Source organism: Stegodyphus dumicola, chromosome 6 (genome assembly GCF_044657685.1).
Source record: "Stegodyphus dumicola isolate Sdum_Otavi_A_Nest chromosome 6, ASM4465768v1".
NCBI classification, from domain to species: domain Eukaryota; kingdom Metazoa; phylum Arthropoda; class Arachnida; order Araneae; family Eresidae; genus Stegodyphus; species Stegodyphus dumicola.
This window is the reverse complement of record NC_140773.1, coordinates 66,633,241-66,649,726: the sequence shown is the minus strand read 5'-3', so window position 1 is coordinate 66,649,726 and position 16,486 is coordinate 66,633,241. Positions and strand designations below refer to the sequence as shown.

General features: G+C 37.5%; 1 protein-coding gene across 3 annotated transcripts in view; it reads left to right on the top strand.

The window, feature by feature from the left end:
- Fuca (alpha-L-fucosidase) overlaps positions 1-16,486 on the top strand; it is a 107,845-nt gene that overhangs the window by 9,889 nt on the left and 81,470 nt on the right. Inside the window, exon 1 of one of the 3 annotated variants that reach the window (XM_035363213.2) lies at positions 13,712-14,073. The exons of the other annotated variants lie outside the window; for them this stretch is intronic. Within the exon in view, the coding sequence (XP_035219104.1) occupies positions 13,727-14,073 (347 nt within the window). The 5' untranslated portion in view covers positions 13,712-13,726. Of the gene's footprint in view, positions 1-13,711; positions 14,074-16,486 lie in introns of those variants that run through there. 3 annotated transcript variants of the gene reach the window in all.

Genomic DNA, 16,486 nt, shown 5'->3' with positions numbered 1-16,486 from the left:
CCTGCATTGTAGCATTATGTAAGGTGGTCGTGTGATGCGGAATAATTTGAAATGACAAAGTTTGTATATTGTAAGCAGTTACTATTTTTAGGACAGAAAGAAGAAATATCCAAATTAAAGTGAAAAATATAAGGGATTTTTTATAAGATTAGAAGTTTATATTCGTACTTTTCACCGTACATACTCACACATATATATCTATTTTATCGAGTCAGTTCACATATATTGTATAATAATTTTAGTAAATTATTTAGTGTAATTTCATTAATAATATATTAATTATTTAAACTTTTCATTGGTATAATTTCTTAAAAAATTGATGATTTAATAATAAACCAAAAGTATTGCTTATTATGTTACCCTAATTTAACCAATCGTTCCAGTCAATGAGTCTGGCAATAGAAATAATACAAAGAGCTATAGTGAATCCTGCAACTCGCTATACAATTTTATTGTTCAGTTGCAAAGTTGTCGCGAAACTTTTAATGTGTTCTTGTTGTCATTTTCAGTTGTGATCCAGAAAGGTCCTGGAATGATGAAAAATGTTTTAAAGCATTTTATTTATCAGCGCATGAAAATATTTTATTATTTACAATCTATGCGGAATATTAGATAAGTATTAACATAGTTTTCTCTTCATATCTTCTCAACAATATTTATATTATTTTCGTTACGCTATTCTACTTTTCAAATATATTGTTAGTGTTTATATTAAGCTGATAAGAACAGATAAAACCAATTTTATTGAGCTAATATTAACAATATTTACAGACTATGTACAATCAAGTACAGCGTTCAACAAGAATTTAGTATATCATTACAGAGTAAAAATGTATACATGAAGTGCAATACAGCAAAAATATTACAATATTGTAGATTATATACATAATATAAAATATAAAATATACAACTGATGGTGATGCGTAAATGTTACATACATCATTTGTTTGTTTTAACATACCGTGTTGGCTATGATTGCATGTCAATATTCACTAGTCAAAGTTCATGTGTCAAAGTTCATGAGTCAGAGTTCATACAGTCCAGGATTTGCAAAAAGCACAAGTTCGTAAGAATTTACAGTTCGTACCTAATTTTCATTTGCCTGGGAGTGGCTTTGTTCATTATTTGGAGGATTTGCCTCGATGTGTAATGTGACTTCGCTTCTTACACTTAAGTGTCCAACGTAGATATTCCTGCTATGGCGGATTACATCGCTGACGCATAGCATCCGAAGAAGGTGGGCATAGGAACGGGAACAGGCGATGTTGAGGAATTTATCATTCGCACGATCCCATGACCCCAGTGCACCTATGACGAATGGAACGATCACGCAGTGTCCACGTTCTTGGGCGATGGAAGCACGGAGCATTTCATATTTTTCAAGCTTTCTGGCTCTCGCTTCAGCAAAGGCACCCAAGTGGTTTTCGAAGGGGATTGTAACGTCAATGAGGAAGTATTGTCCATCCTTTTCAACTAGGAGGTCAGGCCTAAGCCGTGAGGTGTCAAGGGACTGATCCACAGAAATGATGTTGAAGTCTCTCTCACACATCTTGATTAGGCGATCGACAATCGCATTGTGTCGCTCTTTGTAGAGGGTTGAGTATGCCATGCAATGGTCTAAAACATGTGGGAGAGTTTCTCTATCGGCTCCACAACGGCGACATCTTGGGTCAAGGTTGGACCATGGCTTGGCGCCATTAAGGCTAACAAGATTCAGTCGGGCCTTATGGACGAACCTCCAATCTGCAAATCGAGTGTAACTTCCAGATTGCAAAAAGTGGGTGGAGGCTTTTGAGGCGGCGACACATTCCAATGTTTTTCCTAATTAGGGAGGCAATTCTGAATCGTCCACTTGACCTGCAATCTCCTGGAGGCAGCACGAGCAGCAGTCCAGATGTTCCCAATACGATTGCTGCTTCTACGGAATTCTCCGTCAGTAGTACCAGAGAGGAAGGCAGCAACATCCGGGTCCTCATCCTGCAGGTGCAAGCGATGTCTCACAGTATCTTTTAGATCTTCCCAGGCCAAAGAACGTACAAAGGTGTCACGCGAAGTCAGAAGCTTGAACGCTGTGTCTATCGCAAAAATGTCTGATTCCTCAGCAGCCATCGGCAAGTTAACAGCTCCACTGGCCGGGCTTCCATAAAGGTAGTCATTAGTGGCACGGTGAGGGAGATAGAGAGTGTCTTTCAAAAGCGGCCGTAAGACCTTGTCGAGCTTTTCCCACTCTCCCTTAGGAATCTGGGATGTGCGCATTGCGAAGGTGAAGGATGGGTACAGGAAGGTTTTAACGGCATCCAATCTTTGCCATGGTGCCAATTTTGATGTTAGGAGTCTTCGTCCATTCCCAATGAACCGCTCGATACTGGAAGGAGTGCCACATTCACCTAGGAATCCAACTGGCTTTCCCCAAAAGTCGCATGTCTCTCCATCATTGAGGTGGCGGATGGGCTGTCCATTGATATTGAACTGTGTAGGTCGGGTGCCAGCAGGTCTGCAACCGGTCAGGTGAAGGGAGGCGCACTTAGTTCAATTAATCCCAAGCGAGAGTAAGTCACATGAAGTGAAGAATTTGTTAATCAGTGACTGAAGCTCAGCAGGTGAGGAAGCAAGGAGGGCAACCTCATCTGCATATGCCAGAATAGCACCGCTGTCCGAAGAGGCCGTGTTCCAGAGAATGGGATCCATTGTTGTGACAAAGAGAACTCCACTCAGAGGATCACCTTGAAGGATGCCAGAGCGAACTGGGATGGGGGGCGTGGTACCGGCATTTGACACGAATTCAGTAGACACATTTTCATACATGTCTTTGATGATGCTGCAGAAGTGATTTCCGGCACCAATGTACTCAAGAGTGTCAGAGATAGCTGAGTGGGGGACGGAACCGAAGGCGTCAGCAATATCCATCCACGCAACACAAAGGTCTTTTTTCTGTGTTCTAGCATCATTCATCTTCTTTTGAAGCAGGAAGTTATTCTCCATAACACCATCAAATGGGCAAAATCCCTTTTGGCCTGGGTGGAGGATGTCATTGCTTTCAAGCCAATCGGATAGTCTAGTAGCAAGGAGGCCAGAGAAAATCTTTGCAATAGTCCGACAAAGTGAAATCGGTCGCCAGTTATTCGGGTCGTCAGGGTCGCCTTTCTTGTAAATCAAGATGCTCCTAGAGCTCTTCCAAGATGCTCCTAGAGCTCTTCCAAGAGTGAGGGATTCTACGGAACCGAAGGCAGATGTTAAAGAGAACAGTCAGGACGCATCCCTCCGGGTCCAGAGATCTCCAATGGTTGTAAGTGAGTCGATCCGGCCCAGGTGCCGTGTTCTCAAATCTTCTGAGCCTGGTAATCACCTCAGCGTCTGTAAAAGGCTCCATATTAATCGGCGAAGAGATCTGTGGCGGGGATCTAGAGTTGAGGATGGAGTTGTTGAAAGTTCTGTCCGTCTTGGTGTTGCTAAAGTGTTCCTCTAAGCGTGAGAGGGGGATTTCACAGTTCCTGGAATTGCCAGACATAATAAGCCGTGCCGCCCGCCTTCTGTTCCTTCTGTAAAGCTTCTGTAAGGCGGTGGCATCATTAATATTCACAGGGGCCCGCTGGGGAGTGGGAACAGACGACTGAAGCTTGCATTCCCCCTTTGCAAACCCGATGATCTCATTGAGTGTGTTCTGGAAGAGGTCCCAGGAGTCATTGGTCACCTCACCATTCAGGATGTTGTCAAGGATCGGCAGGAAGCAGGAAAGGGCACTGGAGGCAGGAGGGGCCTGTAGAGCAGGAGCAGGAGCAACAGAAGCCAATGGAGGGCATGGATTTGCAGAAGGCAGCACAGTCGTCACGGATGAATCAGGATTACTTGCAATCGCTGGGGCAACAACATTAGGACTGGTAGTGGAAGCCCGAGGAGAGACAGGAAGTACAGATGAAGTGAGTGTAGCCAAGTTCCTGTTCCTTGCATCCTGTCTTCTGTGATACATCCGGTGATTGTCAAGGCCCTTCCTAGAAGTGAAAGACCTGTCACATAGCCGGCATTGGAATCTACGTTGTACTGAAATAGTCTCAGACTGAGACATAAGATGTAGTTCATTTGCGAGGCAGGAGTGGTGTGACGGTCGTCCACTTATGGCGTTGTTGCAGTGGAGGCAGAAGTATTTGACTGAATGGATTCAAATGCCTTTCCAGTGATCTTCTCTGTGCAGTCCACCTGCAACTGCTGTAGGCAAATCTGCATCCAGTCTCCGTGCAAACGAAAGTCGGGGGAATGGGAAAGAAGACAAGCAAGGATGACTCCTCTCGAGAAGGCTCGCGTGAGACTGAGTCAGTAGATCCATCAGCAGCAGGAGAGCAACCAGCAGGGTCAGATGGGCAGCCAGGACGACTGACAGAGGCATCCTGAGAATCCTCATTTTGAGTCCTAAGCTACCGGGGGGAGGAGTTCCCATCAGGATCATCCGGCAAGGAGACATCAGCAGGAGAAGCAGGGGGTGAAACAGACGGTGCAGGTGACGCATGGGCAGGAGACACGCAGTGAGGACTTGGAGCGCAGGAAGATGCTGAATCAGACGAAGACGAAGACTGTGGAACAGGAGAAGAGGAATTGCAACCAGGTGCGGAGGGAGCAGCATTCACAGGTGGACAAGCGTGGCCAGCAGCAGTACGTGACCTGGTGTGATGGCAGACGGGTGATTCACCGGTGATGTCTTTTGGTACGCAGGAAGAAGCCTGAAGGATGGAATCATCATGTAGAGTCCGGGAGTCATTACTACGGTGTTTTTCAAATTTTCTTTTCTGCGAGAAAGCTTTCCCGCAGATAGTGCAGATTTTTGGAGAAGTATAACTGCGAGGACTGACACAAGAAGTCTTATTCTGGAGACTATTAGAGGGAGGCAATGTGTCCAAGATCTTCCCCGGATGACATGAAGACGTCAAGCTGGATGTGGAAGAGACATGCATTGTGGGGAACTTAACAGCAGCAATAGGTGAGGTATGTCTAGTAGAAGTGGCAGCAGTCAACGGAGAGGAGGGAGCAGTATTGCTGGCCCGGATTCTACGGAGAAGCTCACAGATTTGACCGCTTCTTCCCAAGGGTTGAACTGTAGGCGTAACAAAAGCAGCAACATGACGAGGAGCACCAGAGGGTCCAGGAGGTGTGTCCAAAGTAGACAGTGGACATCCATCAGCAGGTGGCAAAGGACGAGGCGTAGAGACATTGGCAACTTCTCTGTAGAGACACAGTCCATTAGCGGCACTCGAATCCAACAACGCATCATTAGGGACAAAAGTGGTGGCACAGGACTGACGGGGCGTCAAGCTGGAACAATCGGGCTGCACAGGTAAGGAAGTGAGCACTCCAGGAGAGGCGCCATCACTCGCTGCAGGCCTGGGCGGGGAAACTCCAGAGACGAGAGAGGATGTGTTCAGGAGTCCACCAGGAAGGTCGGAGGAATCATCAGGGCATCTAGCAAAAGGTGGAGATCTAGAACCAGGGCTCCGGACATCAGGGGGCGGTCGAGGCTTCGGCCGGGCAGCAAGGCGATGCGGAGACGACATCATCAACGTATCCTTGAATCGTGTGAAGAAATCCCAATAATGCAGGAAAACAAGAGGCCTCCTGGCAAGATCAAACTAGGCAGCATGGAGTTAGGAGCATCCAACAAAGCTTCAGCAAGTCAAAAAAAAAAGGGGGGGAGGTGAAAGTGGAAGAGCAAAGAAAGAGAGAGGAAGAAAAGGAGTAGCCACGCCCACAATTAAGACGGAGTTAGCAGAAACGAAATGAGAGGGCTTGTCAAAGCAAGAAAGACACTGCAAGCAATGTTTTCCTGAATGAGAAGCAAGAGGTAATAGGAAAGAACCACTTCCTTACTGAGAACGACTAAAAACAGCCGAATCAGCAAGAAAAGGGGGAGGGAAAGGAAAGACCCGTACAAACACCAAAGTATACTGCAAGCAGCACATTCAGTGTAGACAGGAAAGAACCGCTCGCTCACAGGTAACCTGCTCGCTCGCAGAAGATAGGAAAGGGCCCCATTGAACGCAAGTAAGGAACGTATTCGAACCATCAAGCGTCAATGGGAAAAGAAGGAAAGAAAGCAAAAACCATACTTACAGACCGCCTTAGCTCCGCTTCAGTTCCGTCCTCCAGAAGAGTGAAGTTAGTCCATCAGCACAATTCCACTGTAAAAATAAAAATAAAATAAGTGCGCAAATTAAGCTGATAAGAACAGAAATGAACTATTTTATTAAGACATGTTAAGTGCCATTTACATAGTATTAGCGTTATCTGGCAGGCATAACACTAACAACGCACACAGTGCGGTTTTGAATATTACAATACGTTACCAAAACATTGAATTATTTACATATTTGCAAACATTGCATTATATACACATTTACATATTTACATCTCTCATGGTGCATCTGGAAGAGGAGCAGAGTCCAATACACAATTTGAAGATTCCACATCCTTTTCAATGTTATGCGGCTTTTAGTTGGTAGGACGAGGCGTGTTTTGTCTGTGTTGCCACGGTATTTGCCGTTCTCCAGTTAGGTGCTCAACATAGATGTCCCTTGATGTGCGGATGGTATCGCTTACAATGAGCTTTTTCATGAGGGAAGCATACTTTCTTGAGCATAGGCGGTGGATTACTCTGTCGTTCCGGGGATCCCAGGAGCCTAATGCGCCTACAACGATGGCCTCCACGCGTACCTTTACTTTTTACCACGCCTTACCCCGTACTACGCGTTGTAGGTACCACGCGGTACGGAACGGCTCAAGCGTTCCTTGAGCCGTTCCACTAGTGGCTGGTATTTAGACTCCTTCTCTTGTCGGGCGCGTATGAATGCAGACAGACGGTTCTCGAACGCGACAGTGACGTCCAGAATTAGACAAGTGTCATCTCTTGTCAAAATGAGGTCAGGGCGCAGGGAAAGACCGGCAAATGAGTGGTTCTCCGCATTAATGATCCACCGTCCAGAAGCTGCCTTCTTAATGCGGTCCACGATGTCATTGTGCCTTTTTTTGGAATAGACGACTATACCGCATGCAATGGCAAAGGACGTGCGGTAAAGTCTCACATTCGTAATTACACCTCCTGCAACCACGGGAATTGTTGTTGAAGTTCCGAACGCCGCTGAGGGGAACGAGATTAAGCCTCGCTCTGTGGACAAAACGCCAGTCAGCGAACCGGGTTAAGGAGCCATCGCGTAGGAAGTGGGAGCTGACCTTAGCGGCTGCAGCACTACACTTTGATCTTAGCCAAAAGGCGAAGATTAGCCAAAGTATAAATAAGAATAATTAAAAAATTACATCTATCTTAATTAACATAACATATAGTGTTAGACAACTTTTTAATGGATTACGAAGAATAAATCAATAAAAATAAAAAGAGTTAAAGTCCGTAAAAGTTGCTAATTAGATATACTATGAATTATATGCATTTTTCTTCAAGTCGCTCAGAATAAAAAAGTGAAATAGCATTACTTAAAATTGCGCTTTATCGTCTTTAAACCGCCGAGTTTGTTAATCAAATTTCAATAAATTCATACAAAATATGAAATAAATAAAAAAACAATTTTAAAATTCACATTTCAGACTCTGAGGTGTATCTGTTCGTGTGAACGCTGTTTGTTCAAAATATACGTATGTTTCTGGCATCACGGTCTCTGGGTGCCATCGATTTTCCACAATACGAGTTTAAAATAAACATACATACGTAGAGGGTCCTCATTATTTAGATATAAAAACGTAAAGTTTATGCAGCTAAAAATTCTTTATATATTTTTCTACTGAATGCAGATTTGCTACCAAAGTTCTACAATTCTTTAAAAATTCTAGGAAACATTGCTGGAGTTGGTATTATACTTGAGTTTGAGAAAAATGTTGTAGAATAAAGTAACAATAGGTTTTTGTTTCCCTTTTCCTCTAGCAAATCGGATAAAGTTCCAAATAAGGAAAATGCCAGGATTGAAGATTTATGCATATACTGTAATATGGAGTAGAAGGTTTCGCTTGCAAAGTCCTATTTTTTATGTATTTTAAGCAGTGAATATTACATGTATAATTAGAAATTTAACTTTGAAGACAGATAGAATTCCACTTTTCAGTTTGGTGTTGATTTTAAATAGTCATTTAAGTTGCTCATTTGCACTTTTATTTTCCACTGCTTTATATTATTGCTCCTGATAACTATACTTTTTAGCTGACACTAATTCCAAGAGTAAAAAAGCATTTACATCTGAAAAGCATAAAATTTAATTGAAGTTTGCGAGATTAAAAATTAAATGAAGGGTTGTAGACTTATCTCAGTTAAAAAGTGAAGCTCAGATTTTGCTTCTATATTTGAAATTTTTGAGTGGAAATCCATTTATTTAAAAAAATGATACATGACCCAAATGTCGCAATAAAATTGCTAATGCAGAAAAGCTACTTATAATTACCATATTACGAGGTTTAAAACTATAGTATTTATCTCAGCAATAAAAATTTAGAGTGATGCAGCAGAAAATAATGAAGCTGGCGCTTAATATATTTCTTTTATAATGCAGTTTTTCAGTTTCCACATGCCATTTTAATTTAAACTTAATTAGCAGAATAATAACCATATCAAATCTGATCGCAAACAAATCGTCATTGACAATAAAGAAAAGTTGAAGGCTATATGTTTGTATGTTTATCAAGCTACATGTTACTCGTTATATAAAAATACATAAATGCAAAGTACAAAACAGTACAACAAAACTTGATAGTAATAATGCAAATAAATGCGGTTTAAATCCATCCAAATTTTAATTCAAAAGTGAAAAAAATATTAAATTCAAATTTGGAAAATATACAGGGCGGATTAAAACATAAAAGCATAATTTATAAACCAGTAACAAAGGGTAGAACTTAATATAATGTTTTTAAATTTTAGTGGAATGAGTCCAAAAATATGTAAAACAGAAATAATAAAAAAATAAATTGTTTTTTTCAAATGTTGGATTATTAATTCGCCAAGTTTTATTTATGAATTATATATATTCAATTCATTTTAATTTGTATGCTATTTCGCAAATGTTTTGAATTTGTCTTTTCTTTTGATGCTACAAATTTTGAATAACTTACTTCGGTCTGTAGTGTTTGGACTGATAGAGACACAAATTACTTTGATTGTTTCTTTAAGATTAATTTCTAAGATTATAAAGTTATTGTTTTTCTAACATTATTTTTTAATTTTTAATCTGTGTCCTTGTCAGTTGAGAAACAGGTTATTTCATTTATTTACTTCTTTCGTTGCATCTACCCCCTGATGACGATGTAGCGAAAGATCTAAAATATCATTTTTCATTCTTGTTTTGGCATGTTTGCCCCCCCCATTTATTAATGCCACTTTTGTTTTTTAAACATTTTTATGGTAAAGATACCAGACTAAAAATGCTTTCTGGTAAAAACTTGAGTAAAATTTAGCAGTAACCTATGCTAAATTTAAAAATTGCGTAAAGATAAGGAATTGTTCTGAGTGCAGCGTTTTTCAGGGAAATGGCCGTTTTCACTTCAGTTTATCTCTGTTCTTTCACACCAATCCAAAGACGTTTCGTTAATTCGCGAGTGGCTTCAAAGCAAAAGAAGTATTTTGAAATTAATAATCTTATCTTCTTGAAAACATTCTCAAACGTATTCTCTACGTTTGTGGAATATGATAATATTCATAATAACTTAAAATATTTAAAATTAAAAAAAATCGCAATAACAGGATTTTTTTTTTTTTTTGAGCAGAGCAAAGCAACAGCATTTCCTCAGGAAACCATTTAACTGTATTTATATAATTAACGGAAAAACCTGTAACTTTAATTACAATGATCAGGTGAAAAAATGTAATTTATATCTGAATTAATAACTGCACATCGCCTATTAAAAGTCAAAAACCTGTAACTTTAATTACAATGATCAGGTGAAAAAATGTAATTTATATCTGAATTAATAACTGCACATCGCCTATTAAAAGTCAAAAACCTGTAACTTTAATTACAATGATCAGGTGAAAAAATGTAATTTATATCTGAATTAATAACTGCACATCGCCTATTAAAAGTCAAAAACATTTTTGCCATTCAGAGCAACAAGCAGTTGATGTTATTTTGAATCACTTATTTACGATTTCAGATAAACTGAAATTTTTATTTTGGGTACTGTTCTAAAGTATTGCTAGATGTTTTTTACATTGTTTCAACTGATATTTTATTTTTGAATATTGCTTCAAAGAAACTGAAATTTCTATTTCGGATTTTAAACTAAATTTGACTTCCTTATTTATGATTTCAAAAAGTTGAAATTCCTATTCTCGGTACTGTTCCAAATCTTTAAAAAGGACTGTATAAACTTACTACTTGGGTCATCGCATATTTAAGTGGTGTACGACCCGAGAGTCTTTACCACTCTATTTTTATTCTGAAAAGGAAAAACATAAGTAGAAAGATTAAAAACTGGCATTAAAGCCAGAATAGATCCCGTTACTACTCTTAAAACCGCTGCTTAAATATTGATTCCGAACTCATTTAGATTCGCATACTACGACATTAAAATTTACCTTCTGGCAGGAAACTAAAATCAGAAGAGCAAGAAAAGTTTCACAAACTAAAACTAAATGATTAGAATAAAATAAGATTTTTTACAACCCTTTTGGAGTCAATACTTATATACATTACAAACTTCGAAAAAATACTAGAATTACTTCTTATAGCTAATTTAAAATTTTTTGTAAAAGAACTAGAAATATTAAATCGTAAAGAAAGAGGCAAAATTTAGAAAGAAAGAGACAGATGAAATAACAATATAGAGAAACTAAAAAAATGGACTTAATTCTGAAAAACGTCCCCCTTTTTTTAACCAACTTCACCATTAATAATGTTTCCAAACTACTACATGGAATTAAATCTAAGTTTCTTGGCGAACTTGAATTCTTCTTTCAAGAAAAATATAAGTGCAATAATTTAATTAAAGACCTAGTTTTAGGCATTCTTCTTTCCAAAATTGCTAAAAAACTAAAAGAAAGATTACTGGATTATTAACGTCCTACATACCTTCTTCATAAAATCAGTTTTAATAGAATTTTGCAAAAATGCATAAAACTCTTTCTTGCTCAAGGTTCTCGGCCCGTGACACTTAGCCGACGTGGCACTTAACAGACACTAGTTAGTCGACAGGTCATTTAGCCGACACGCACACTTAGCCGACAGGTCATTTAACCGAGATGGACAGTTAGCCGACAAGACATTTAGCTTACAAGGACACTTAGCCGACAGGTCATTTAGCCGACACAGAGAGTTAGCCGTCTGGACAAATTAGCTACGGGACATTTAACTGTCAGAACATTTAGTCAACAGGACATTAAGCCGACAGTGACGTTTAGCTAACCCAATAATTATTTAAACTTACTGTCAATTACAAAATTTCTCGACTTCTCAATAAATTACTTTTTTCACTTATCAGTAAAATTCATTTTTCGATTCTTAAAGATCCCTCCCATATGTGCTTTTAATTCACGTGTAATTTAGCATAGTTTGATATATATCGTGCTGTTTGGTGTATATTGGTCAAATTGAAAAAGCGTTGACATTTCTCGCAAGGGAATATGAATTAATTTTCGAAAGGAGAAAAATGTTTAGCTAAACACGACGGGGCATTTAATTACATTTTAATATGCGATCTGCAAAAATTGTCCTTAAAGCTTCTTCATTTAATTAATAATTATATATATGTTTTTAGCACCATTGAATTTCGGTAAATAATATTCAAAAATGCGTGCGCACAACCCGACCCAAGTTGTTTAGCGGGTGTGTTTAAAGTAAAAGAAAGTCTAGCTGGAGTTGGATGTCAGCACCTTTCTCGAAATACGAAGAGTGAAAATTTAGGTTTTGCTTCAGTACTGAATAATAAGAAGACTTTTAATAATATTTTTCTTCTAAATTATCATTATACGACATTATGCAACAATTTCTTTCGCTAAACTTAAACCATTAAGTAACGTTTTATGCGAGAGGCTGGTAAGTAAGGGGCGTGGTAAACATGATGTTGCAGAACCGCGCATTTAATTCCAAGATTTTTAATACCACAAACAGGAGACAAATTGCTTATTCTTAGCTTAATAGTGGAACGAAGCGTCGCCCTATAACAGAAGTTACGAACAACAGAACAACATAGAACGAAGTGTGTTAGTAGGCGGAACTTAATACATAAACTCTACTGTATGCACATCTCTCTGATATATATACATATATACAATCATCTTTCTTCCCTATATATATATGTAGTATATGCAATCATTTTTGTTTCTTAAATAAAAATTATGCAATAATTCAGCTCTCTCAGTATTAACTTTTGAAATTGTACCATAATGGCCAGGCATTCCAAACAGATATTTTATGTATGAATTAACAAGAGAGTATGAACTTTTTAGAGGATTTTTGATGGATTGTGGATTGTTGAAGGATAAAACTTGATATGAAAAATGTAAGATACCATGCAAGGGTATCTTACATTTGGGAAAGCGAAGCAAAGGTGAGATTTTTCGGCATTGCTTTTAAAATTACATATTTTAACCTTAAACATTTTCATTAATCATTCCTTAATATTTATTTCTTTTAAAATCGTGCATAATAGTCGTAAATTTATTTCTATTAGCCACGATTTCTGGTAAAATCAAGATGGCCGCCATTTTTTAAACACTGAGTTTCGTCGAAAATCCGGATGGAAATTTTTTTTCAAAACAACGTATTCCATTTGCTTTGGCGTCAAAACAAATTCACCAAACTTTGAAGGTGGGCTATACTGAAGCTGTTCCGATGTTTTTAATTCGATATTCAATTTAAGTAATATTTTAATACAATTAAACGTTGGCGCAATGTTTTTATAGCGGTGTTTTTATTCTATTTCTTTGCTATATGAAAGTAACAATTTAACCTTACTTTAGTATTTTATACTCATAGTAAATGTATTTATTTACATTTGCCTTAAAACGACATTTTCAACAAAAAATTAATCCATTATTTTTAACGATATTTATTTTTTTAAAGTTTCGTATACTTTATGCGTAAAATACGTAAAAACAACGTTTTTCAAGATGGCTGACGATTGTAAAAACCGCGCCAAGAATTGCGCCAGCGTAAATCGGCAGAAATCCGTGCAACCGTCTACCAAAGTAGCACCATCATAGAAAACATGTTATAGTGCTCAGTCAACACACTTACACTGATGTCCTACAGATCCTTAAACCAACTTCATTCTGTTACAAAACTTCGAAAAGGGAGGTATTCAAATTCGTCGTAATGTTATAAATATATAAATAAGTATAAATGAAAATGATATATATCTGATTATAGCTAATACAATGTAATCGGTTACAGAATTAAAGATTTCTGAAAGCATTTAGGTGTTTCATCTTTAACTTCCCATTCTCGTATTATTACATGAAATATTCATAACGTTATTTTGCTGTTAAATCTCTAGCGTCTAGGAATTTGTTACCGTAATCTATTTTTATATATTTTGATCCCTGAGAGATTCTTGAATAAAGTCCCTGCTTGTAGGTTCATCGACCGCTGACCATTACCCTTGAGATGTTTTCATCACTGAATGCTCTTTAGGCGAAAACAGATAATGCATTTCTATTCCTTGCTGTCTTGATCTGATAACGATTTATCATCTTCAGAGAAATTCTTCATTCTGTTATATACTATTCTGTCTTTATTTCCGAGGGTAAATGAACTTTGAAATGAGCCTTTTATTATGGATGTGTCTCAGCTTTGTTAAAGTCTTGTCCTACGAAGCGAACTGGGAATCATTGGATTCAAGAGCTCTGCCAGAATGGTATGATGAATCTAAAATTGGAATATTCATTCACTGGGGTGTGTTTTCTGTGCCGTCGTACGGCCCTCAGTCTGCATGGTTATGGTGGTATTGGGAATCCACACGAAATGGGACGTACGTAAATTTTATTTCGAATAATTATACACCTTCTTTGGCATATGGGGATCTGGCAAGACAGTTCGACGCCGAGCTATGGAACTTGGATTATTGGATTGACATTCTTTCGAATTCAGGAGCAAAGTAAGTGGTATGAGATGATTAAGAAGAAAATTAGATATATTGATTTTTTTTTACGTTTTTCTAAAAATAACCTTTGACAATGCATTTCGATTTCTTTAGTTAAAGTGCCCAGGCTTTTATTATTCGCTGTATAAAATTGTGGAGGAATTCTGTAAAGAGAATTAATTAATCTCTTGTTCCTATTAAACTATATGGTAAAATATTTTTCTAAGTTCATTAATTACTTTATCAGTTTTAAACAAAAGCTTATTTTATAAAAATTTTAATGTAATTATTCTTTATTTTCATCATTTTTAATTTCAAACATATTATCAATGAAACTATTGAACTGAAAAATCCTTTCTAAGAATGAATAATCACTCTTTTACTTAAAAAAATTATGTTTGTTACGTAATGCCATCAATAAACTTCGGGAGATATCCACGAGACTTTGTTTTATGAATAACTTTGTTGAATGAACGCGAGACTCTGTATTATGAATCCATTTTTGTGGATGGCATCAGTTTTCGTCCTTGCCATGCACGTTCTGATCCGCGTTTGCTTAATGATATAAGCGTTCTATTTAATGTTGGTATTAATTGAATTATGTATTGTATTTTTTTGTCTGTTTATTGAAGAATACCCTAGTAGAGAATTCCTGCTTTAATTCGAGGAAACTGTGAAGCTGCTGATGTCAAGTGTTAATAAAATTGTTATTCGTCAAGAAGCCTGCGAAGAATCCAAGTAGATAAAATTCATTTCTTTTTCTATAAATATTGAAAGTATAAATAGATACTCTAATAGTTGACTCACTGTGTCTAATTGTTATTAAGGTTTATATACGTATATTAAGAACCTGTGCAGAAAAACCGTTGACGGGTAGTCTCGGCGTAGTTGTGATTTTAGTCTTTAAAAAAGCTTTTTTTTTAAAGCTGCCTATCCATTCATGCAAACAATAAAATTCTGAGAATTTAATTTGTTCATTAAAGGAAGATATGCGCAAAACATCGTATCATCATTAAAGTTTTAAAGCTGTATAATATTTAGTAATACTATTGGCTATCACTAACTGTAACCAAACTTTAGATAGCCTGGCAGAGAATTATCACTAAGTTTAAAATAATAACTGAACCTTGAGAAGCGTACATATGTCCCATACAGAGTGATGTGATCGACTTACTATAACCAGACCTATTATTCTGGAAATCTTTATTATTGAAATAGATTTTACAGCCTATGGTACAGGGTAAAGCATTCTTTGCATAACCAAGCATTACACATTGGGCAACTCATATTTTGTTTTCTGTGTTCATTTGTGTACAACGAGCATAGCAGTGTCTTGATTTTCTAACTGTTGGACGTCGATTCTCAACGTTCAGAAGGTTCTATGCACTTTTTAACCCAGAAGTAATTTTTAAACTTTTAGTAGGACATATATATCCCGTTAGCAGTCAAAGGGTTAACTCTAAGGAAGAACAGAAGGCACACATGATGCTAAGCTAGCTCATATGGCGAGATGAAGTAAGTTCAAATGTAAAAGTTTAATTAAAATTAAATAAGCTGGTAGCCTTCTCATTACTTTTCGTCGTCGAGATGACATCCGGCCTAAAGCTGTGGTTGTCTAACGGATTAATGTTATCCCGACGAAAAACAAAAGCTACCGGCAGACGCACATTTTCTGATTCAAGCGTTGCTGATTATCTGCTGTTAAATTACATAAAATATTACATATGGAGCACAAGTACATGCTTTGTTAGATATACATCATTATTCGCAGTGATAATTTCTAGCATTGCAGGTTACACACAATTATGTTATATCACATGGTGCACAAATTCGTACTTCTATAGGCTTTTTACATTAATCACAATGGTTGTTTTAATAATACACTATGCTTTTAGCATATTACAACATTTAATGTTTGAAGGGACTATGCATACATACATGTCACATTTTGGCAGTCGGGACTTTTGAAGAATCACAAAATCACTTGATATTCCAAATATATCTTTATTTCTTGTTGCACTTCTCAATGGGGGCCAATTTGCACCCCACAATTTTGATGATGGCGCATAACATTTTTAACCAAAGCAGAAAAGCAAAAGACGTCCTTCAGCTAGCAAGCACAAGCAGAGAAAGAGGGAGGGAGTAGGATTGCCACGATATTTCCTGGTTGGCTAAAACATATAGGCAATGCAGTAGTTTCAAGATGACATAATGCGGAATACGTTTTCAGATATGACACAGAGAAAGTTATTACTAGAGACAAAGTACTCAAATTAAGAATAAGCAATTAAGATGCATTTTAAATTATAATTTTGATTTGCATTTTTTAAAATCTTACATACATACATATATTTATTTATATTAAAACAAACAAAAAAATGGAGGAAGAAGAAGCAAAATTATGACAGAGAAAGGGAAAGAGCTTTAT